We start from the raw sequence: 25524 nt of genomic DNA on the forward strand, positions 1-25524 counted from the left end.
GATAAGGGCATGTGCAATGATGCTGCCAGAGCACACCACTTCTCTACCCCGCAGGTGGAGAAATGTGGGACCAGTTTTCAATAAACTCTGTTTAAGCAGACAAATTCGGTCTCTGACACATTGGGCAGACCTGGGTAGGGCTAGACCTGTTTGTGACCTGAAGAAACTACTCAGTGTCCCTGTGTAAAAGTCTGCCAAAGATAAAATCATCACAATCTGGAGAAAAGCAAAACAGAGCTGCAAGACTCCAGATACCTGTACGTTCATAGAATCATAGAATGGTTTGGGCTCGAAAGGACCTTAAAGATCATCTAGTTCCAACCCCCTGCCATAGGCAGGGAGACCTTCACTAGATCAAAACACAGTATATAACAGTGGCAGAAACACCTTAATTAACTTAAACAAATTTTGATCTGGAATATTCTTTGGTAAGAGGTAAATACTGAGGGATGAGAGGCTTAAGCTTGCTTCTGTTTGATAAACCCTAACAAACACCTGGTTTGGCAGAGCATAAAGAGCAAGGATAGTCTGAAATACAAACGTGAACCTGTTTTATTTTTTTCGTGCTTGTTTTTTTTTTCCCTTTTGATCTGAACATTCAGGAAGCACCAAAAAATTAGTAAACTAAGCCACAAAGTTTCCTCATTTCTGGCACTGCTCTACTGGAACATGTTGGTGTCATGGAATTATGTGTGTTACCAACAGGCTGGACTTTAACTACCATCATATGAAAGGATTCAGACCCAAACACTCAAATAAACAAAAACCAAAACCAAAGCTCTTTTCCCACTCTACATGCATGAGAAATGTGGGAAGAGGCTGCCCTGTTGCTGTAGGAAGTCTGCCACCTCCATCTAAATGAGGAAGTGGACCTGCAAGAGCCTTTCATGATTGAGGTATCATCAGAATAAAAGTAAAACAGTATCAGAAGTTTCCTGTCACCAGCAGGGTAACAAGAGTCTTAACTTTCCTAGGCAGTGCTTAAGCAAGTATAGTATGCATGTCAAGCACATGACTGCAGTCCCAGGGTGCTATGAACACACAATACAGGGATCTCCGTGAGTAGGAAGTAAAAGAACATCACTACTGCACAGAATTCCAGAAAATAACATTTACTGGCTTTAATGATTGTTCACATCTATTAATATAGTTATAGGCTGGACCAGATGATCCTTGAGGTCCTTTCCAACCTTGTATTGTATAATTCTATTAAAAGGACCACTAACGTGGTGTGGGGTGGTAGGTACTGACATCTCTGCTTCCTCTTTGAGCTGACCTTATGTTAGTAGAGCACCCACAACAGATCTTCACCTGGCACAAGATGCACATCAGCTTCAGAGGGCTGAGGAGCATTAGAGGATTTTCTCTCTCTTGGGGGTGGCAAAAGGCAGCTGTCAGGCAATGCAGAAACTGCACTTGAGGGTGAGCCCTGGACAGTGCTGGAAACCAAGCACAGCATGCCAGAGCTGGGGCTGATGGATGCAGAGACTTTGAACACCAAGTGGACGACAGAAGTGTGTTGAACAGCTGTCAGACAGCTGAGTCTTTTGGGCTATGTGAACTAAACTGGGAACTTCAGAGTAGCTCTGGATGGGATTAGCTAAAAGACACTGTAATCCACCCCTTCTCAGTGAGACTGTCCACTGCATTAGAAAAAAACCCCAACAAACGAAACAATCCAACTTGTGCCCTCCTTTTACCATACATGCTTGTACATGTGCTCCCAAAGCATCTTCAAATACCCAATTACTCTGAAGGAAAACATTAAATTCTTTATTAAAATACTACTAAGCGCTTACAGGCTTCCTCTTTCTGAAGGCCATACAAATACTTGTGAAAGCCTCACAATGTCCCTGTGAGGTAGGTTTGTATTATGTAATTATGTGACTGCTTCACAAATAAAAGATGATACTGCTTAAATAATCAATGCTTACTTGAAGATGGTTACTTTAATTTCCCTGCTTAGGCACAAAATGTGTGGGTGGCTACCATGTGTTTCCAGCACACCTAAGAAGACTGAATAGCACAGAAAAGTAATGGAAATTGTAAATAAATACCAGCAGGTATTTAATAAATAAAATGTGTAAATAAAAAACAGCAGTGGATGGATTAAAGTGCAGTTCTAACCTGACGACTTAGAGTATTAAAACAGCATCAGGAGCTTCTAAGGCTGTTGGGCCTCAGTGGGACCAGGTCAGATCCTGCCTAGTTGAAAAGTGACAAAGGCTGTTTGAATGGTCAACTTTGCAAATGAATGTATGACAAAACAAGGGGTCCTCCTGGCTACGGGACTCTCAACATCACTGACCCAGTGTTTCAGCAATTCCCACAACAGGAGAAACCAGAGGCAGTGAGGGATCTTGCAGCTTCTGGCTACCTTCAGGCTTACTGGGAAGGACATCACACAGACTTGACTACCTGAGAAGATATGGCACAAAGGTCAAAAATGAAAAGGGTGAGGTACTTAGTGCTGCCTTTGCCTCAGTCTTTAATAGTCACACCTGCCACCCTGAGGGTACTCAGATCCCTGAGTTGGATGGCAGAGATGGGGAACTGATTGAAGTCCTCATAATTCAGGAAGAAATGGTTAGCAACCACTTAGTTAGGTTCCACTTAGATGTACACAAGCCTATGGGGCTGGATGTGTGACACCCAAGAGTCCTGAAGGAGCTGGCAGAGTAGTTTTCCAAGCCACTCTCCATTATCTATCAGCAGTCCTGCTCTAGTGGGTGGGTCCCAGGGGATTGGAGGATGGCCAACATGATACCTCTCTACAAAAAGAGCAGGAAGGAACCCTGAAACTCCAGGCCTGTCAGCCTGACCTCAGTGCTGGGGAAGGTCACGGAGCCCATGATCCTAAGTGAGATCATAAAGCACATGTGAGCAATCAGGCCCAGCCAGCATGGGTTCATGAAAGACAGGTCCTGCTTGACCAACCTGATCTCATTCTACAATAAGGTGACCCTCCTAGTTGATGAGGGAAAGGCTGTGGACATTGCCTATTTGGATTTTAGTAAAGCATTTGACACTCTCTGCCACAGCGTTCTCCTGGAGAAACTGGCTGGGAGTGCTGACAGATAGCCAGCTGAGCATAAACCAGCTTATGCCCAGGCAGCCAAGAAGACCAACAGCATCCTGGGCTGTATCAGCAGCACTGTGGCAGCAGGGCCAGGGCAGTGATCATCCCCCTGCACTGGGCACCGGTGCGGCTGCACCTCAAATCCTATGTTCAGATCTGGGCCTCTCACTTCAAGAGAGACATCAAGGTGCTGGTGTGGGGCCAGAGAAGGGCAACGGAGCTGGTGAAGGGTCTGGAGCACAAGTGTGATGAGGAACGGCTGAGGGACCTGGGGGGTCTGGAGAAGAGAACTTTCAGGGGGGACCTTATCGCTCTCTGCAACTGCCTGAAAGAAGGTTGTAGTGAGGTGGGGTTGGTTTCTTCTCCCAAGGAACAAGTGATAGGACAAGAGGAAACAGTCTCAAGCTGTGCCAGAGGAGGTTTAGACTGGATATTTGGAACAATTTCTTCACAGAAAGGGTGCTCAGGTGTTGGAGCAGGCTGCCCCCAGGGCAGTGCTGGAGACACCGTCCCTGAAGTGTTCAAAAAACATGTAGCTGAGGCCCTCAGTGACATGGGTTAGTGGTGGCCTTGGCAGTGCTGGGGTAATGGTTGGACTTGATCTTAAAGGTCTTTTCCAACCTAATTGATTCTATGATTCCAAGTGGTCTGGGCTGTAGAGCAAGCAACTAGGTCAGTGCAGAGACATTGAAGCCCAAGGTCTCTTTGAACCATGACTCTGAGAGCAGAAGTTAGAAGGAGCACAGGGAAGTGCAGAGTTTGATTCTGTCAGAAGCAAAAAGCATATCTTTGTTCAGTGGGTTCCAGGCTAATCCATAGCATGCAAGGTCAGGACAGGTTTCTTTCAAAGGAGATAGCAGAAATATCTTCATACACTGTATTTCAGCATGGGTCTATTAAAGTAATGGTGACTTACATTTGCTTTCATTTCATTGCTGTAGCTGCACAAGAACAAAAGCTTCCCAATAGAGCAGTGACATCAAGGGCTTCTTCATGCCCTCTGGAAAGTACATGCTGCAAGTAGCAGAAGGAAATGAAATCAATGTCTCAAGTTTTTTTCTCACAGTCTCAAGAAACTATATCCCTCCCATGTTAAAGTACATTGTGGCTGTATTTCATGCAAATGCTGCAATGTGTTTTCCACAGGCATATCTATTCATGCACAAGGAACTCAGTCTGAACCACTGACTCTGCATTGGAGAACATCAAAGCTTGTTGCAAATGCTGTTGAGGGTCAGATCTGGGGGTCTCACTTCCTTGAAGAATTCCCAGCTAGCGAGGATGTCTTGGAGGAGGTCATGCTCGTGTGACTCTTTTGGGCGCCAGCTGGCTGGGAAGGTTGTTTCTTTTTGATCACTGGTGTTTTGTTCTTGCTTTTAAATACCTTATTGGGGTCCAGCTTGTTCACAAAGGAATCAGCTTCTTCAGAGAGGAGAGATGTGTTGATGGTTATGGGTTTATACATGTTAAACCATTGCTGAAAGGCAGGATGGTGGGGAAGGAAGAGGTTAAAATCAGACTGCAATTAGACATTTCTGCCCTGTTCCCCCTCCCTCCTGAGACTTGATTTTGATCATACACCACTTATCAGTTGCAATTTACAGGACTGCACAGAGTGCCTTGTGATAAGGATACACAAGGCACAGCAACAGTCCTGGAACTGCCCCACATTCCAGACAGAGAAGAGGAGAACCAGACACAAACCTAAAACTACCTTTCCTGCAGTGTAACTCCTATCAGGAGCAACTCTTGATTTAAACAACAGGAGGAAAAGCAAAGGGAGGGGTTGAAACTAAACCACACTTACTCAAATTCAGACAGACAGAAGAGATTTAAAATCCTTGGAATTTAAATATGCTTATGAATTGAAACCAAACTAGTTGAACTCTTAAAATACAGCCTCTCTCCCTCTCTTTGCACATACAACAATGCCGATTTTTTAACTCTTTACGCAAAGGATTTTGTGTTTATTTCTCTTTGGTTGGATTTTACATCTAGAAGTGACCATAACAAGTTTTTTTTTTTGGTTCCCAGATGCAGTCCTCATCTTTGGTGTTTTTCCTATCAGTTTTCCATTGTCAAAATCAGGAAATAAAACTGTGGGCATTATGGCATTACAAATCCCACTGAAACTGTAAGCAAAATGTTGAGTAAGATAAACAAAAGATCAATATGAAAATGTAGATGGCAATCTCTTCATGTACTGCTTAACGGAAAACAGCTTTAATATGCCACCCCTGAAGACCTTTAAAAATGATAATGGTTAACACGCTAGGAGGATTTTAACTAGCAAAGGAGGCAAAAGATTAGGGAATACATGAATGATTTCACTAAGGTTTGTGAATATACTGAACATAACAAAATATTCTAGTAGGAAAGCTACAGAGAGGCAGAGCACAGACATATGCTAGAGTACCACGTGCACAGCCTCCACTGATAAAGTAGAGCACAGTGTAACAGGGAAGACACCAGAAATACAGAGAACAAAACTCTATAGCCACTGATAGATGGAAAGTTGGCAGTGATTTAGTGAGTAGTTCTGATGCATGCAGATATCAAGGCAGGACCAAGGAATGTCATGCTGGTAAGACAGCTGGCATGTCTGGGTGAAGTGCAGGACTCTCATTGAGACCTGCCTGGCCTTGCCAGCATGCACAGACATTGTACTGACTTATCTGCTGTGTTCAATAGTATTGTCAGTTCCATTCCCCAGCCACTCACAAGGCGGAATGAGGGTTAGGGCTGAAGGCCCAGTCTAACACTGAGGAATGGCAGGTGCTTCTAATAGCAGGGTCCTTGCAGAGCAGAATAGCAGTTTTAATAATAATAATCAGGGGCTGGAATGGTCACAAGGCTGTACCTGAAGCTCTCCTACAACTACTTCTAGGACCGATAGCATTTAAATTGCCCCTTTTTTTGGCATCATTTTCATCAAGGCATCCCTTCATGACTGAGGAGGATGCAAAGGAATTGGTATTCTTGGCAGGGCTCAAGCTCATAGTCTTCTCTGGGCTTCAATCTCATTTGTACTTGGGCTTTCCTCTTCACCCAGAGAGCAGTAGGCTCTCATTTGGTACTATGCACAGAGAACTGTTCTAGACAATCTTACATAGCTGTGGGGATGATTGGCTTTACATCTCCTCAGTTGCCAACAGTCTCGTAAGTGGAGGTTTGCTTCGGAGTCAAGAAAGCACAGAAATAATTGGGGTTTCACTACCTGCTGTTAGAGATCAAAGGTAGATCCCAACTCTGGTGAGGAAAGCAGGGTTAACACAAAATGTTAGTGAATTCACTAACATAAATGAATGACTGTTAACATGATATAGGGGAAAGACTCATGGCCCCTTCCATGGCTCATTAAGGAGGCCCACTCAAGACTACAAACTGCTTGTCAAAAGGTGGGAAGATGTTTTTACATCTATACTCGTGCAAAATACTGATGAGCTGTCCTACCTTGGCCTGGGGGCTGACCCCATAGCTGGTGAAGGCATACTGCCACTGTGGAAGACCCAGGTGGGTAATGAGCAGGCGGTAGTAGGCTGTGAAGGTTTTGGTGAGGAAATGCCAATACAGAGCTCTGTCCAGGAACCATATCTCTGTGTCTGGGGAGACAACTAGAACATCACAAACACAGATTACACTGTTGTTTTGCAGTGGTAAGATCAACCCCTGGCCATTGACAGGTGGGAGACACAACACACTTAGCAGAAAGGCTGCAGCTTCTAAAACACAGCATCCCTGACTAACACAGACGATTATCCAAAGGCAATATGGTTTAACTGTTAGAGCATGGGGACTGAAAAAGACTGGTTCTGCTACCAGCTTTACTAAAAATTCTCGTGCAATATCCATTGTACTGACTTTCCCCACCATACAATGGATGCAATGCAGTTCCTTCCCAACCTGGAACTGATACGCTGCATGGAATATGCTTGGACATCAGCAACTTCGTAGCGTTAAGTTCAAAGTACAATTATGGCAAACATTTATCTACCCCACAAAGTAAAAAGCAACTAACTCAATTGTCAGTCATCTGGATTACTGAATAGAGTCCAGAGTCTGGAAGTCTTGGGACTGTGTGCTGCCAACAAAAACACATTTTGCAAATCCTTCCACCGTGATCAAGTATTTCTTTGGTGGGTACATCCTTTGTAGCATAAAATCCATGATTTTACTTGTGAAATTGAGATGCTGAACACTGCTAATTAAACACACTGCCCCCTGCATTGACATCAACACTGGCAAACAACGCTCCCTTCCCTTGCCCAGGTTACCCACTGCCTGTGCTGAAATCACTAACACTGCAAGGCAAGAGGACAAGTAAGTTCTGCCTTGGGAGCTGCAGTCACACCCAATGAACACACAAGATAACAGCCAGAGAGTTTTGTTAAGAACAGGTATATCACAATTGCACACCTCTACACAGTGAATGAACATGTATACGTGTACACCTAGTGACCTGTGCACTGTGTCCCATGAGAACTGCTTTACTAGTGACTCAGATGTTTCACTAATTGCTGCAACAGTTTTCTCTGTATCTGTCAGAAGAAACAGCTCAGTTCACATCTTTCACGTTGCTCTTCAACCCTGACTACCAAATTTTGACCAAGTTAGCATCGGGAGGCTCTGCATCCATGCACAAGGTGGAATAACTAGTCTAAGTCTGTCTCAATCAGGACCTTTTTTAGCATCTACCCATTGCTTCCAAGAACAGTTACAGGCCTTCTCATCAAAATGTAATGGAATTGTTCCCAGCTACGTAAGTAACCAGAGATATGTTAGTGGTGCTCTGTATTATTTCAGCGTGGATGTCTGCAGGTCATACGTGAATGCTTTCCTGTTTGTATGCATGCAGAAATCGTAAGTTATAATTCAGACTCCAACATTAAAAGGAGGGAAATCATTAGCTCTGGTAAAGTTTCTATGAGGTTTAATCCCTGACTTCAATGGAGGCAAGACATCCCAGTAAATGTTCATCTACAAGTTGCAAAGAAGATCAGAAATATATGATGATTCTACACATGTGGCTTCCAGATACAATCCACAATGAAAGATGTCTAACTTTGCTCTTTTCAGTCTTACCTGGTTTAGCGTGCTTATAAACAAGACAAACTTTTCCATTCCCATTGCATGGGTCTAATTCAAAGATGAGACTACGAGAATCGAAGTGTGGCTTCTCTGGTTTGTCTCCACTGCCTGAAAACAGAAAAAACCGTTGATGAAATATTTGGAAAACTGACTGTGACTCAGCTGCCAAAAGGCAATTCATTTGATATTTATTAATAAATCAGCTGAGTAACAACTAAATCTATATTAATACTTCTTGACTAAGTTGCCCGTGCTGAAAAAAAAAAAAAAAGAATTAAACCAAAAACTGAGAAAAATTTTAATCTCTGTTAGGAAAACAAACCAGAGTCAAAATCAGTTGTCTGAAAAAAGATATCAAGCTACTCTCTAGTCCTTCCCTGGCATAAAGAAAGATCAGCTCCCAAGAGGTGTTTGTCTACTCTTTTCTTACAGTTCTCCAGTGCTGGAGATGCCACAATCTCCTGACAGTCAACCCAAATCCATCGTTACCAATTAGATGTTTTCCTCAGGTGGATCCTAAATCTTCCTTGCTGCAGGTGAAGCTGATTATTTGTGTTCTATCCATCATCTCTTTCTTGCCCTACTTTACTCTTTTCTAAGGAGGACAGGGAGAACAGTTTATTCTTTTTCTCTTGCCAGAAGTCTTTGATGAACTTGGAAACAAAAACATTTCTTCATACATTCCAGGGTGACATCAGTGTCCTTCGCAACAGCCACAGAGTCTGACTCATATTCAACTTGTGACCCACAAGAACCACAGAGCATTTCTACAGGACCATTCTGGGACTGCGTAGCTGCAAGTTCTTGCAGAACATCATTTTGAATTTTAAAGCTGCTTGGGACATAAGAGCTCATCAGAAGAATTTTCCGTGGAAGTCAGGATAAGAACTCTTGTAGGGATGTAACTTTTTCTCAGTGTACCTCAGTGTACCATCAGTGGCTAAATGGAAGCAGAATTTGTCCCATTTCATTACAATGGCTAGAAGACCAGGACTGCAGCCAAGCTGGAATGTGCAGAAAGATACCTTCCAGCCATATTTAGCAGCTACAAGAGCTATAGAGACTCAGGGACAAGACTTAAACCAAATAGCTATTTTTTAAGGAGTCAGCACGACACCTGGCTCTATTCTTACCTGCTTTACTCTTCCAGTCTTTCTAGACTGTAAGAGATCTGAGAAAAGGAGTGGGCTTTTCTTTTTCCCTCCAAACTGCAGCATGCCCAGCATTTTTAGGCAGTCCGCAAACACACATTTTCCAGTGTCACCTCACATTTACATGTATTTAGCAGAGTTACTTTTCCAGTTCCAAAGAGCACATCTAGCTGCCTTTTCACTACCAAGACACAAACTGTTTTCTTTTGTTCATGTAACACTACAAGGACACAAAGACTTTAGAAGCTGAATCACTGGAGGAAGCCTCAGTTAAAAAATAAATAGGGAAAAGGCAGAATAGGAGGCTGCCAGGCTGTTAAAAAGAGGATGCAAGTAACACTGGCAACTGGCAGCATTAACAATCCCCACGAGATTCTCAGCATACAGGCCTACCTCTCAAGGCTGTAGGGGACTGATAGGACATGTAGTAGATCCAGCCCAGGAGACAAAGCAAATCCCACCTACTTGGAGCAACTTTTGCTGTTGCTATATCCATGTGCTACATAGAATCATAGAATAGTTAGGGTTGGAAAGGACCTTCCTAACATCATCCTGACAGAGCAAAAGGGATGTGACACAGAACATTTTCTACCTGTTAACAGGACCTTACCTTCCTCGCCTGTGTCATCTTCCAGGTCAGCAAGAGTTGGTGCATTAGGCAGAGCGTACATAGAGGAACCTCCAAGCCGACATAGCTTCGAGACACTATTAATCACCATGGAGCCCAGGGGCATTGGTGTATCTGCAATAAGACTGACTGTTAATCACATAGTGTCAGAAGCTATTTTCTGTTCTTCCACACATCAACTCAACCTCTTCTAAAACACAGAGAGGCAGAAGAGATGGGTATACCCAGCAGGCCTGGACACTTAACCAAGTCAGGCTCTAGAGGAGCAAATATTAGGCATTTTCAAACATATAATCACACTTACAGGTGACGTGACACCATCTCAGAGCTGTGCTGGTACAAGAATTACGCTGCTGGCCAAGCCTGTGCTGCAGCTGTTAGCCCAGTCCTGTGAGACTGGCTATTAAATATCCTGCTAGCTACAACCACCTCCTCAAAACCCTTTTCCCTGCTGCTGTCCTTCCTACCAGGAACCACCTCACCTGTTCACAGCTTATTGGGCAGCTTATCCTCTTCCACCCCATATACCTGCTCAGGGTGCATCCTCTTGGTTCCCACTCCAACAGAGGGTTATCTGTGTTGTCAACATGTGGGTGTTCCTAAATGAACGCTTGAAGACTTGCCACTTGTCTCTTCTGATGATTAGAACTGTTACCAGACATCAAGCACCCTGTTCCACCATAAGCCAGTGTGAAAGGCCTCAGTAGGCACTACTGGATGCTTGCTTAAACAAGGCAGGCATGTGAGCTGCACTGCACTCTTTGCAGTTGTGTGCCCTGAAAACAAGACTCTTCAGAGCCACAACACACTAAATCCCACTTGAAACATGATGGGACCCAGTGCAGGTGCCAAAGCCCTGACGGCAACTTGTTTCTGAAATGAAATTCCACTTCCTGAGGAACAACCCTGTAGTTCACACCCATCTGTGGAAGTAAGCAGTGTCCACAGCCTAATTTGACAACCTCACTTGAAGGCAACAAGAGCCAGCATAATAATTGCAGGGCTCCGGCGGAGAGTGAATGAACTGCCTAACTCTTGCCAAACAAGGATGGACAACAAACCTTGATCCTCTTCCTACTTCCACCACAGACTCCAGAAATTGCTCCAGTCAATGGACTTGAGCTGGTGGAAAGCAGAATCATGCTCCAGCATGTACATACAGTTTTTAATGAGAAAGACACATTATCAGAGGGTAACTCTTCCTACTGCTTTATGATAGGACAAGGTACTAGAGCTGCTTCTCTCTCCAAAAACTACAGAGGCAGTGTAGGTACGAGATTTAAACTACACACCTAAATCTGAGTGTCAACAGATGGCCAGTGTACTACAGAACGGCATTTATGTCAGTAAGATTTTTTTGGTTTCTAGCCAGTATTCAGTGTACATGTCTCTTCTGTGGAAGTTCAGCATATGCAAGCAAGAGGCTTCCTGTTGCACCAGGAAGGGACCTCTGACGTGCAGGCATATTTTTTTCCTCACATCTCTAATATAGTCTACTATCCCATGCAGGACTACACTCACTTATTAATTCAGAGGTCAGTTTTCTGTAGTCACTGATGAAGCTGCCTAGCAGAAACAAGCTACTTTTTTTTTGAAAGTTAAGGAATGGTGCTATTTTATTAATTCAAAGTTATTTGCTGCATGTGCTTTTCCTCAGACTAATGCAGGATGCAGACAGATGTGTACTGACTGTGCAGAAAGTAAGTTTGAAATTAAAGAGATTCTGCAAAGGAAAGACTGGCTGCAATGAAATGAGGGTATTGGTGCAGAAGAATACATGGACTTACCATCAGTCTTCACACTCCAGGTCATCTGAAAGCCATCAGTCATCAGATAGAAGTTCTTTAAATCCTCTGGCAATAAGCAGGAGTTTTTCTGCAAATAACAATCAAAATGTCATGGGAAGATGCAGAATGTGACCCAAACCCAAAGAACAACTGAATGTCAAATCACATCATAGAATCATGAAATCACAGTATACCAGGTCGGAAGGGACCTCAAGGATCATCTGGTCCAACCTTGGCGAACTCACAGTGTAGACCCTGTCCAGCTGAATACTGAAAGTGTCCTGTGTTGGAGAATCCACCATTTCCCTGGGGAGATAATTCCAATGGCTGAATGTTCCCACTGTGAACAATTTTCCGTATGTCCAGTTGGAATCTCCCCAGGAGTAACTTGTGCCCATTGTCCCATGTCTTTTCCACATTACTCCTTGTAAAAAGGGAGTCTCCATCTTCTTTGTAACCACACTGAAGTAACCCTGATGGGCCTATAATTCGACAGGTCTTCCTTTAAGCTCTCCTGGTAGATGGGGATAACATTTTCCTTCTTCCGGTCTTCTGGGACATGTCCTATATCCATGACTTCTCATAACATTATGGAGAGTGGCCTTGCAATTTCGTCAGCACTCTCTCTTAATACCCTTGAGTGGATATTGTCAGGGACCATCGATTAGCAGGGGTCAAGCTCCTGTAACAGTTCACATACCAACTTTTCCTCCACTGACAGGGGGTCTGTGTTTGAATCAACCTGGATTCTTGTTCCCACGGCCTGGAGCCCAAAAGTGCTGGTAAAGACAGAAGGGAAGAAAGTGAACCTCTGCCTTTTCAGCGCTATTGGTGAGTTATTCCCCTCTCTTGCTTAACAGTGGGCCAATATTTTCCTTCTGTTTCTGCTTGTTGTTCTCATACCTGAGGAACTCTTTCTTGTAGTTTTGACACCTCTGGCCAACTGAAATTTGAGCTGAGCTTTTGCTTTTCTAACTGTGTGTCTGCACACGCTGGCAATGTCCTTGAAGTTCTCAACAGGTATTCATCTGCTTTTCCATCTCTGGTATGCTTATCTTCAGAGTTTGAGCAGATTCAGAAGTTCGCAGTTAAGACGAGGGGGTCTCTTGCTCTGTCTACTTTCCTTACTTTTAAATGTGATTAACTGGTTTTGTGCTTCCAGGAGAGTGTTCTTGAAAATCTCACAGCACTCGCCAGCTCCTTTTTCCTCCACGGAACCTTCCCCTGGTATCCCCCCGCTAACAGAGCTCTGAGCGAGTTTACTGGTGTAAAATCTAAAACCTTTGCCTTAGTACTAAACTTCAGTGTGCTCAGCCAGATCCCAAACTCCACAATACAGTGATCCCTACAGCCAAGGCCATCACTAACTGAGAATATTACAAAGCAGCTTTTCTTGGTTTGCGAGTAGCAGCAAGTTCAGCAGTGCCTCGTTCCTGGTTTGTCATCTGTCATTCCTAGTTTGACCAATGTCATCTAACGTTTGAATGAAGCAGTCCTTTACACAGTCCAGCAACTTGATGGATGACATGAGAGCCACATTATTTTTCTTTCAACAAATGTCTGGGTAGTTGAAGTCCCCCATGAGAATCAGGCTCTGTTGACCTGAAGCTTGCTTAAGTGACTCAAATATTGCTTTGTTGGCCTTATTGTCTTGTTTTGGAGGTCAGTAGCAGATGCCTACTGTAAGATGCCCCTTGGAGACAACCACTCTGATCTTGACCCAGAGGCATTTGACAGGGCTTCCACAATCGTCATAGCTGACTACTACACATCCAAGGTACAGAAATATTTGCCACCAAATGTTTTGCTCAACTCCAAGACAACTCAAATTAGCTCAAATATCTCATTCTAAAAACTTGAGAGAAAACTATTTTTGGGTCTGTGCTACCGTAGTTACAAAGATTACTTTGGAAAATTCCACAATGAGCAGTCAGTCATCTCAAGATTATTACACGATTGTTCCCTAACTGACATAGCATATCATCCTTTGACACTGACAGCCACTCCAAGGTCACATATATAGGAACAGTCAGCTTTTTCATATATTTGGCTTAGAAAAGTAGAGTTTTGCTTAAGTGAAATCAGACTAAACCCACCTGTTTCACTAAATCATGTATAACATTAGCACAAGGACTCTCTTCTTCTGAGGGATTTCTGTTCCAAGAAGGTGAGAGAAGCACAGACTCAATACTTGCTTGTAATCAAGCAGGTTTTTGATGTTTCACTTAACAAACAGTATGTGTGCAAATACACACAGATTCAAACTCACAAAACTGCTGGTCTGGCTTCATCCCACTGAATTTCAGTGCTCAGCTGGGGCTCGTAAGCCTGCTTCCCCTGAGCTAAGAGTGAAAGAAGCAATCCCAGTGAGCTGGTGAAAGCACTACTAAGAACCAGGACCTCTTCTATACCTATCTTGGTTGCGGAAGGAGCCTTTCTTAAGCAACAAATATGAGGAAGGGATTCCAGAAGCTACATTTTACAGGGAAAAATGGAGAAGTAATATGAAGTTTGCAACACAGCATGTCTGATAATTCAGTAACTTTCACAACAGGATTTTCAGCCTTTTCTAAAAAAGGTGTATTTCTTCCTTTCAGCCAGTTTTAAAGACATGCTGTTGGACATGGCCTACTCTTTGCGCAGAGTTTCATACTCAAAGCAAGAAAAGACAGAATTACAGACTTTAAGAACATCTATAGGTCAGTAGTGCTGTCCCTCATATATGCTTACCCTGCCACAGATCAAGAGGTTGTTCAGGTAGGTATTCACAGCCTGGCCTCAGAGGCATGGGTGGGTTTTGAAGCAGTTACAGAATTGCTTTGGAGAAAGCAGAGCAATCAGATGTTAATGGCTTTCCAATATTGTGCCTCTGCTGGGACAACTTCCCCACAGCTACTAGAAAACATAACATTCAAAGTCTCATAAAATAAAGGAAGAATACTCTGGTAACCAGTAGGTAAGGAAAAGAAACACGTACATGCTGTTCATGTAGATTTATTTCACTAGGGACATTAATTTGTAGTATCTCAAGAGATGTTGGTCTGATTCTTCTCCGTGTCTGCAACTTGTACACGTCCAGATATCTGCCCTAATGTTGCCCCAATGCATCTATAAGGGGGAGCTACCTGCCAGCTGTGCATCCAGATGCAGTGCTGGCCTTTGGTCACCAGTGACTGGGACAAGCAAGGGAAGGTGCTGGCCTCCTCCTGTTCACATCCCTTCCCTCCGCTAGGACCAGGGCAGCCCTCCTGTCTATTAAAGCTTTAGTCTCAGTCACTTTCTTTGAGTTCTTACAGTCCCTGTCCCCTAAGCTGTGGTGTATCTGCTGTGCAGAACCCTCTAACACACCCACAACCTTTACTCCTACATGTTTACTTTCTAAGCATATCCATTTATGTCAGTAGACTGCTACTGACAAGTCCCAGATATTAATGGCTTTGCAGCTTTCAATAGGCCAGGTCACTTGACTTAACCCATCAGCAGCCTGGTTCCTAGCTCAGTGCTTTTCTAAGCCAGGTAGGGGAAATCTTCAGAGGCAACAGCTACTAAAGCAGGAATCTGATGCTGTAGAAACTTTGTATTAAGGAGAATTTATTGTCCTTTGATAAGAGCCTGCTGATGCCTGAGGCCCTGGTGGTAAGTTTCAGGAGATCACTAAGCCACGTGTACATATCTGAAGTTCTTCAAATGCCTTTAACAAACACACCTTCTTCCGTGGGTTCTTCTCAGTCCTAAATATTTACAATTTCATGCTGCACTTTCACCACTTCCAGTTTCAAGCTGTTGCTGTAAGCACAGTGACAAGGATTAAAACTATGAAGAAAGAAAATATGACAGACCTCAGAAGGCCTGTCAAAGCCTCAGAAGAGTACAAGTGTTTACACAGCACTTTCAGTCCATTTCAAGCCCCCCCCAGTTTTAACTAACCTACCCCAGTAGTAAAAACACATATGCAAACAGCTCTCTAGACTTCAGTAGCTGTTCTCCATCCATTGGGATGACAAAATCTATGTTTTTAAAACTTCCACTGTAGTATCCAGTTAAATACTACTACAGACTGGGCACAGCTCAATTTAACAAACATAGCAGATTAAGACATGGAAAAATCACATCTGAACAGGCCTTCTGCTCTGAACCTCTCTTTCTGGATGGAAAGATTAACATGTTTCTCCAAACGGCTGTGCTCACTGTGCTCACTTTATTTTAGGATTCACCTAACCATGTCACTTTTCACGACTTTCCAAATGATGGAGCAAAATGCATGGGTAGAAAATGCCGTACGAGAGCACATCTGGGGTCTATAGGAAAATACCTCCCTATAGAAAGCTTCACTAATAGCGATCTCACAGAAAGGATCCATTGATCTGTTATGTTATGCTCAGCCACACGACCCTATGATGTTAAAACAGTGATCTTGTGACAGCAGAGTCACAGAAACAAGCCACTAGTAGATATTAAAAATGGCTTCTCAAGCCCTGTACTCCCCCAGCTCAACTGGTAGTTTCCAGGGTTGTGATCTCCAGCTCCATAAAATACAATATTCCTAATAAACTGCCAGAAGTGGCTTAACCACAGACCTGGCAAGCAGCTGTTTTCACTACAGTCATCTGGTTACACTCATCAGCTCATAAAACAAAATATCCCGAGTGCCCAATATGGTGTGTGAGGTCTATTTCTTTTGTTTATTGTCTGTAATATCCCCAAATATTATGTCTCCCAAGTCTCCCAAGAAAGCACAGTCCATTGAGGATAGAGAAGAGTATTAGAACCAGGGTATTTTTGTTGCCAAGACCTCATCAGCAGTGGATCCAGAGCTGAAACACTGACATATGGCAATTCACTTAAAGCACTGTTGAAACAGTGCCTCTCAACCAAATATCCCAAAGAAATGAACAACAATCAAAGTATATAGCTTGAAAGAGACTTCTTTTAAAAACTTAACGAGTTTTATCCAACTTCTGGGGAGAGAAAGAAGGGGTGTATGTCACTCTCAGGGCTTCCAAGTAGTAGCAGCCTCCTTTTTCTCTCCCTAATGTTTCATGACTGGTCTGCCCCAGCTGCCAGTGAATGCAGATGTTAATTTTTCTAACATACTGAGATGTTCTTGTTGCAGCTTTTATAAATCTGATTGGGGAGGCTCCCAGGAGATCATCATGCTTGGATTTCCTGCCCCGAAAGGTAAGGGGCTGGGGCAGACCTGTCTCCTGCAGTAGAGAACAGGATTTGGCAGTTCTGTTGAGAATACTGGTGTGTAACCATTTTTTAAAATCAGAATATTATGAAGTCCCACAGGAGAGGATGTCAGAAGCATCATCTATCTCCCAAAAGTCCTCCAGCCTCTCTCCCATTACAGGGCTTGAAGAAATATACCTTTCCTCATGCACTGGTTCTGCTGGATCCACTTTCCCACTCTCTCATGGTCAGGGCCACAAGGTAAGCTCAAGATGGGCAGATCCTGTGCTTCTGGGGATCAGGGATGGAAGGCTTACCTAATGCTGAGGGAGGACATTACAAGGAGGATGGCAAGGACCCTTGTGGATGTGCAAACTTTTGGGTCGAAAAGAGATGCAATGAGGAAGACTTCTAGAACAGCCACGAACAACCCCCACGGTTCACACTGAGATTTGCATGCAGAGAGTTTCCAAATTGTTTGGCAGCTTAAGACTGTCCACAACAGGAAAGCATCAGACTGCTTGAGAGCTTTTTAATAGCTTTATTACTGAAAAATAAATCTTCACACACAAAGTGCCTTAGGAGAAACAACAAATTTCCCTTGTAGAGTTGTAGAACATCAAAGCTCCAGCAACATGATGGGCAGGGACTGCTTACACCCAGCCAGGGGCAGATCAGACACTGCTAATAAGCTAATTAGAAGAACGGGCAAAATGAACCCCTTCATTTTCCTTGGCCTGCTGTGGTGCTGAGCACTGTGGTGCTCCAGCTCTCCCCAACAGAATGTGATTTTCTGATTCTGAAAATCAAAACAACGATGTGAGAGACTTATTTCTCTTCTGGTTGAGGCAAAAAATAAAATGTGGTTCAGACAGTCATAGCAGACACCAGAATACCTCCTATCACTATTCTAGTGTAACACCTACTTTTAAAAACTGCACATTGAAGGGAGCAAGGCAGTTGGCAGCTTAATTTTAGGAGTGGGAATGGGTTCATAGGACATTGTTATTAGCACTGGTGTTCCAGTGACCTGGAAACTCTCTCTCTACTCCCCCTTCTGTTGCTTATCTTACTTTCTTGAGGAAGAGATATCTTCTTGATAGGTCTAAATATATCAAAAGATGAAAAAATTATCTGTTTTTATTTAAATATTTTGAGCTGCTTTAAAGTTTTGGGGAAGTGATGCTACCTGTGTATGTATGTAACAATTATATGCCTTACATATCTTAGTGAGTGTGCTGATTTCCATTAAAATATCGATTTCAAGTTTGATTTCCTGACCATCTCTTTCTGGTTCTACAGAAAGCCTTAGGAAAAAAACCTTTTCAGCTCTCCTACTGTCTTACTGCACTGTCTCCTGTCATGAAGCTCACCTTCCTCTGCAAAGCCTCATAGCAGCTAATGGACATTCAACAAGCTGATCTAGGATTTTAAAACTTCCACCACAGCACCCAGTTAAATACCAGCACAAACCAGGCACAGCCCAATTTAACAAGAACAGCTGATAGAGGCAAAAAATTTGCACATTGCCAGTATTATTAGAGCATGATTTTAATCTAGAATCATAGAATGGTTAGGGTTCAAAAGGACCTTAAGATTTATAATTTAAAGAAATGTTTACTTTCTTTTAGGAGCTCCTGAATACCATATATTTTCTCTCAGCAAAAATACTGTTCCATTGCAAAACTGAAATAGGATTGGAAAAATTGCTTCTAGAAAAAACAAAACAAAACAGAACAAACATAGAGCTTTTATTTGGCGACTGCCGATGAAACCACTTTTCCTTCCATCATACAAAAACCCCTGCAAATACTTTCATAACCAAAAACATAGAGAAGAGCTACAAATATAGACTGTGACAAGATCTTGTTATAATCTCACCTACAGAGAAACAATTTTGTGCATAACTATTGCCGCCTAGTGGCTGCGAAAAAACCCAGTGATAAAAGTGAATGCTGGATACACTTAAACTTGTATTCAAATTCAAACAGGATGAGTTTGAGGAAAAGTGAGGTACAAGGTTATTCTGGAAGGACCTTGTAAGATGCTGAGTGCTTTACCCTTAATCATCATTGCAGGACATATTGCAATTGCATGGACTGTGTTAGATATCAGATTTCACCTCCAAAGCTCAAGAAAAAAAGTAGGAAAAAAGAGTTACCTTTTAATTCAAGAAGTAGATTTCAGGCTTTGTCAACGCAAATGGAACAAAAAGCAAAGAAATAGACTGCAAAGTCCTTCACCGTCAGCAGTCTGCTGTTTAACATTCACCATCTACTTCCACAATGAACTTAAGTCCATCCCTGGTGGGTTGGGGCTGGAGCTGAAGTTTTGTTTTGACATCTTTGGAGCCAAGTGCTTTGGTTACAGCTCTTCAAAGTATGGCTTTACAAGAATAGCTCGATTTTGAAACAAGCCCAATTTAGTTTGGAGGAGTAGGAGCACCTGAATATGAGAGCAGTGCTATGCTCCGGAGAAGCAGTCCTCTCCACTCAACAGAAGAACGAGCAAATGTCATTCTGCTGCCTCCAGGCCTGAGCTGGCTCACAGTCAGAGGCCTCAGACTTTCCAGCCCAGTTAATGTGACACCTGAACAACAGCTACAGGAGATCAGGAATCAATTCACACGAACCTGAAAAACCGGACACTTCTGCCTGAGCACAGTTTCTCGCTACTGTACAGGTTTCAGTAAATACCATAGGTTTACATCACATACATTCTGACCTGGGTTTATAAATTCTTGATAAATATCACTAACTGGGATAGGGCGTTACCAAAACCAGTGCAAGATTCTTTGCTACTGTTTAAGAACAACTGTAAAGGGCAAGGAGTCACCACAGGGGAAGTTATTTCAGGCAGTGGTAATGTGCAGTCCCTGGGAGCGTGTGCGGTAGGGTATAGCCAGAGTTGGAGCAGTAAGAGGATGATTCACTTATCTCCACCCTCTGCAATGCAAAGGCCAGTCAGCTTTACTGTCTCTTCACTATATCTGAATGACACCTTGAAAATAGTTACGCCACTTACTGGCTGGGATAGAGTTAATTTTATTCCTAATAGCTTGTATTTGGCTTTTGCCTGAGAACAATGCTAACAGTACACCCATGTTTTAGTTGTTGCTAAGTAGCACTTACTCTGATCAAGGACTTTTCAGTCTCTCATGCTCTGCCAGTGAGGAGGGGCACAAGAAGCCCAGAGAGAATAGCCCCGAACTAGCCAAAAGGGTATTCCATACCACAGCTTGCACTGTTCATCACTTGGCTGTTGTGTTTTGTTTTGGTTTTTTTTGTTGGGGAAGCAGGGTGGGGGTGTGTGTGTGTGTAGAGGGAGCAGGGTTTATTCCTTCCTCTGTCTCTTTATTTCCTTAAAAAAAAAATAATAATTGTTACTATTATTATTGTTGTTGTGTTATTATATCTTACTTTTATATCAATTATTAAACTGTTCTTACCTCAACCCACAGGTTTTTACCTTTTTTCCCCGATTATCCTCCCAGTCTTACTGGGGAGGAAAGGGAGTGAGTGAGCAGCTGCGTGGTACTTAGTTGCCAGCTGGGGTTAAACCACGACATCCACCACGGTCATGGGATTGATAAGCACATGTATATTCAAAAATGGGACCAAAAATACTATCTCTGCCCAGAAGAGTCACAGAGCAGTACTCAGGAGCCCTCTGGTCATCTAATGTGGAGTGAAGGTAGCATGTGTCCTTCACAGTCTTCTAGAAGGGGCAATGAGACATGCTTTGGCCAAAAGACTGGGTTGGTTAGATGAAGAGGAGGTGGAAGAAGAAGCTAGGAGAAATGGAGGTGAATAGCTGAGAATGAAAATATAAATAGATAATTGGAAAGAACTGAGTGGCTCAGTGGTATTTTCCAGCTTGAGGACTCTGCCTTTGATGGCTATGAATAATGAAGAGCTTCTCCATTTTGTTTGAAAGGGAGTAAGAAAATGGTTTCAGACCCGAGTCAGAACAATGTTTGTTCTCCACTGAGTCACCACCATTGCTGCCTACTACAGTTATGTCATTTCTTTTTAGAGTTGTCATTCTGAATATACCCACACTGCACATGTTTCTTTAACAGATCAGGTGCATTCAATAGCCTAAAAGACAGAGTAATACCTGATTAAAACAACCAACCAACATCTCTTTAGGTTCCACTGTGCCTCAAACTCGGTGGCAGGCTGTCTTCACATTAAAACAACGGGCAGCCATTGCATTTGACATTCTCCATGGGCTGCTGTACATTCAGGCAGACCTCATTGCAGTATTAGCACAAAAATACTCACTTGCTCCCATGAAATGATTGTGTGGCGTTCAGCTGGCTCTTTTTCCACAAACTTCACCTCGGCAACTCCTGGAGAAGTCTCTAAAAGGAAAAGAAGAGCATGTTTGCAGCTGGCACTGTGAGCCAGACAGTTTTGCAAGTTATTGTGACTGACAGCTCAGGAAAAGGCATTAATAACTGCAAGCATTGTGCTGGTGACTGAGCAGTCACTTTCTTTTGTTTGTAACTGTACTCGGCATGTCTTGGCATAAGGATGCCTAGGGCTGCACAAGATGTCATCCTTTGATGTTTTTTATAGACATATATACACACACACACACACATACTTTGTATTCAAGGCGTGATCTTTTGCAGAGCTTTCAAGGGAAAATAAACCATGGGTTCCTAGGACTCTGAAACTTTTTCTTTGTAAGCGTGCTCTGTGGTTTCAGTTGGGTAGGATATTCTCAGCTTGACACAAGATGTTGTAGAAGTGTTGCTGTGAATTGCTAACAACCGTATTCCACAAAGATGGCACACTTCAGCTCTGGATTCAGTGGTTTTGAACAGGCGCAGAGTCTGAGCCTGCTGAAGGGATCTGCATGAGCAAACATCAGCTCATGCAGATCCCAGCTGGACACACGTGAATTTGCTATGAGCACCAAGCTCATAATTTATAAAAATCATCTGAATATTTTATGGGAAAGAATGATATGAAAATGAAAGATACTAATCTACATGGTGCTGTCCTGGCGGGTGTGCATGGCAGAACAGTCTCCCTTGCACTTATTATTTTATAATGTTTTACTTCATCTACAGCCAACTGAAAGAGTTCCCACTGACTTCATTCACTTTGGATCATGTCCAGAAAGACTACTAACTTCTTGTGGGAACTGCAAGCCCAGCTCACAGGGCCGCTGTGGAATAGGAGTGATCACTATACAGGGCTTTCAAGAGCAGCTCTGCTGTGAAAGTATTGGCTCCCAAAGCAGTCACATGTATTAAAATTGCTTTCTGGTAAAACATACACAGTGCACTAGACAGGAAAGGCAGGCACTAGAGAGCTTTGGTTTGTTTTTTATCTCTAGTGCTGGGCTTTTAATTCTAGCAGTAGTGTTGTCCTGCTGTGTTGTCTGTTCTGTTGGTGGAAGAGCAGCATGTAGTTTCAGAAAGTCTAAACTTCACTTAATTGGAAGTACTGATTGGTATGCTGACAGATAATTTAAAAGACAGAACATGGTGCTAGAAACCAAACTCCAAGTTGAAGACAGAAAAAAGAAAAATGAAGAAAAAGAAAAATCACAGTAGGTCACCTAGGTAATCTGTCTGTCCAAGGGTCGTCCAAACATACACAGGATTCTGATGTTTGGCCAAGTTTTACTTCCAGTAGGTGGGTGCAAGGCAGGGGGATATGTCTCTTGCTCAAATATAAGCCGTCCATGTGTATTCTGTTTCTAAAGAAGTGTGTGGAATCAATGATCTAACTGGTCTCTTCCATCTAAGCTATGCAAGCTAATCATAATAATAGAGTAATTGTTATTTCTGTGATCAAAGAAAACAGCAGGGACGTTTAATTCATCATGCACAACAGCTTGGCTGGGATGATGGAAAATTATGTATCCTATCAGTCAGAGAAGATACCTAGGAATGAGAACGAGAAAACTGTGACTTCTAAAGGGGCCTAATCCAAATCCAAGATCAAAAGAAAGAGAAATTCAGTCTTAAAAGCTTGAATGTTATACTAAAAATATCCTGTGGGTAAACTGGTGACCATGATTAACAGATGTGTGTAGGTATGGATGAGAGCTCCATTAAACATTAATGAGGAAAATAAGCCTACCGTGAGTTGCTTTTTCTTCCAGATGGAAGAAATAAAGAAGTCACCTAGGTTAGACAAAAGGATAAAGCTTAACTAGTTCAGGTGACTCCTCCCTATAACTATTCTGAATCAAGATCACAGTAAACTCTGTGCTGCTTTCATGACATTTCTTATGGAAGCTTCCAAAAATGCTCTGCAGTATTAATTACAAGGAATCTATGTAATGGTGTGACACAAAGCTGAAGTGGAAATCATCACAGTATTATCAGCCCTTACAGTACTGCTAATACTGCCACCAAGTTGGATAAACTCTCAGGATCTTTTAAAAATGTGTGAACAGTTATATTCTTATCTAATAAAGACTATAAATAGCTCAGCATGGTCCTGCTCTGGGCAGCCCAGTACAGCTAACACCTCCCATTCAGATTTAGTTGTGAGCAATTAACCTTTCTGAAATTTGCTGTTATTCATAGAACATCAGCAAAATTAATCCTACGGGCAATGGAAAAGATGCCTCTCTTTTCTTCTCAAATTATAACCTCTCTAATGGTTGTGAGAAACCTACCACTTTGTAAGGCCTTTCACAGGGACTAGAAGTTAAAAAGAACAAAACAACCTCCTCCCCCCCAACCTCATATATAGAATATGTTTAAGGGGGGGGGGGGGGGGCTTGAAATGGTGCCATGAACATTTGTTCATAAAGGTACTGGAAAATTGGGCCTCAAGTTCCCATATACCATATATGCAAAATTTTCTTGCTTAAGAGGAGTGTGTTGAGTTTCATTACATACTCATTTTTATCTCTGAAGAAAAAAAATAAGTTCCACAACAGAGTTAAAAGTTTATTACTGCTTTTATGTTATGGCAGGCAGAAAAGCATCTAATGGCTTCATGAGACTTCCCAAAAGAAGATTTAAAATAAGATAGTTTCTAGTGCTGCAAACTACTGAGTAAGGCATCTTTCTGAATGAAATACGCTCTGTAATTTGAAAGAAACAAGCACTGAACAGATGGGCAATGCTTCCCAATTAGCTCAGTAATTCTAATTAATAGGTTGCTACAATTTACATGCTTTGGACTACTTCACTGGGAAAGAATTTGCAAAATTCCCAGAGGGACTGAATAGAGAGAGATGAGAACCAGCATAAAACACTGCTGCAATGGACTGGGGTGTGCACTGCTATATTGCACAACACAAGCGATCAGAGATACAGACAGAAAGCCAAAGAAAAACCAAACACAAACCAGGGCACATCTTCCATATCAAAGGGATGCTTCAAGAGTTTCAGAGCCCAGCTGGCATTGCCAAGCCTCGCTGGTGTAAATAACACACCTACCCCAAACAATTTATATGGCGACATTGCTTTTGGACATAGATAACATCCTGTTAGATTGCATACTTCTGAGCCTGGGTGGTGAAAACGTGGGCAGGGCTAGTAACTTTTCAAAAAGAGCTGCTTCAAAGAAGAATGTGCCATGATGGTTGATCAGCAGTAGTTTCACCCTTTTAATGCTCTCACAAAGTACAATGATAACATTATCCTGCCCTCCTAGCAGGAAAACAAGAAAAAACAAACAAAATCCCCCAAAATGCCCAATAGTAAGTCAGTAAGAGAATGCTGAACAGAGACTGACGATGAAATCCTGTCCTAACTGAAGCCTACAGCAAGGATTTTACCCTGATCTTTTAATGTTGTCTAAGCAGCTACCTAAAAACACGTGCAACCGGTGATACTCTCAGGTTGCCAAACGAAACCCACTGTCCTGCAATACAGCAGCTGAGTGAGGACATTACAGCAGCCACTTCTGGCTTTGAAATTCATACGAAGAAGTTCTGGAACTGCGATTTTTAACGTTGTCATACCCTACATTGGGATTGGCATAGATGTATTGCTTTCCAGCCATACAAACGTGACAGTTCTGTGCCCCAAGCTGCTGACAGATGAAAGTTCTGATGCTAAAACCCTTTACACAGGCAAATCCTTTCACCAGCTCGTGTGATTCTACTGCCACGAGCGAAGTTTTGTCTGAGAAGCTTTCCCTTAGGTGTTGAGCGCCTTGCACTCCAGCTGAACTTCAAAGTGAACCGCAGGGATGCAAGAAGCCTCTTGATCTGAGCAAAAATTGGAGACAGCACGCAGGGCATGTCGTGGAGAAAGTGCCATGGTATGGGAATAGCTGCAGAGTGACTATTTACGGCGAGCTGATCCTGAGCAGATTCACAGATTAATCTACCAGAGCAGTGCCCCAAGCTGAACTCCATTCCATTGGGCGCGCTACCTGCTGACCATACCCTGCAACTAAGAATTACGCATGATTTTGAATAAAACACCACTTTCTTTGATTTCTCTGACACTGCAGGGCTCTCAAGTAGAGAGACTCAGGGTTTCTGCTGCTGATTCAAAGGGAGGGGGTGTGTGTATGTGATCCCAGAGGCGGGACCTCGCCATTCCTCTGACCGCGGGTCCGGCAGCGGGCGCCCAGCCCTCACACCCCGCGGTTCTCGGCCGCAGCGCTGGTGCGGGCACACAAGGCC

The 25524-nt window shown here is 42.9% G+C and overlaps 1 protein-coding gene across 1 annotated transcript; it reads right to left on the minus strand.

The window, feature by feature from the left end:
* Window positions 1-4328: 4328 nt before the first annotated feature.
* Window positions 4329-21306, minus strand: TPGS2 (tubulin polyglutamylase complex subunit 2; the record flags this gene model as incomplete). The annotated part of the gene is made up of 6 exons (XM_010012839.1): window positions 4329-4556; window positions 6533-6693; window positions 8162-8275; window positions 9929-10060; window positions 11734-11821; window positions 21192-21306. Coding segments are annotated over 6 exons (838 nt in total), but the record flags the coding sequence as incomplete, so codon positions are not given.
* Between the last annotated feature and the right edge of the window lie 4218 nt (window positions 21307-25524).

The sequence above is a fragment of the Nestor notabilis genome, unplaced genomic scaffold (genome assembly GCF_000696875.1).
Source record: "Nestor notabilis isolate BGI_N333 unplaced genomic scaffold, ASM69687v1 scaffold464, whole genome shotgun sequence".
In the NCBI taxonomy this organism is placed as follows: Eukaryota; Metazoa; Chordata; class Aves; order Psittaciformes; family Psittacidae; genus Nestor; species Nestor notabilis.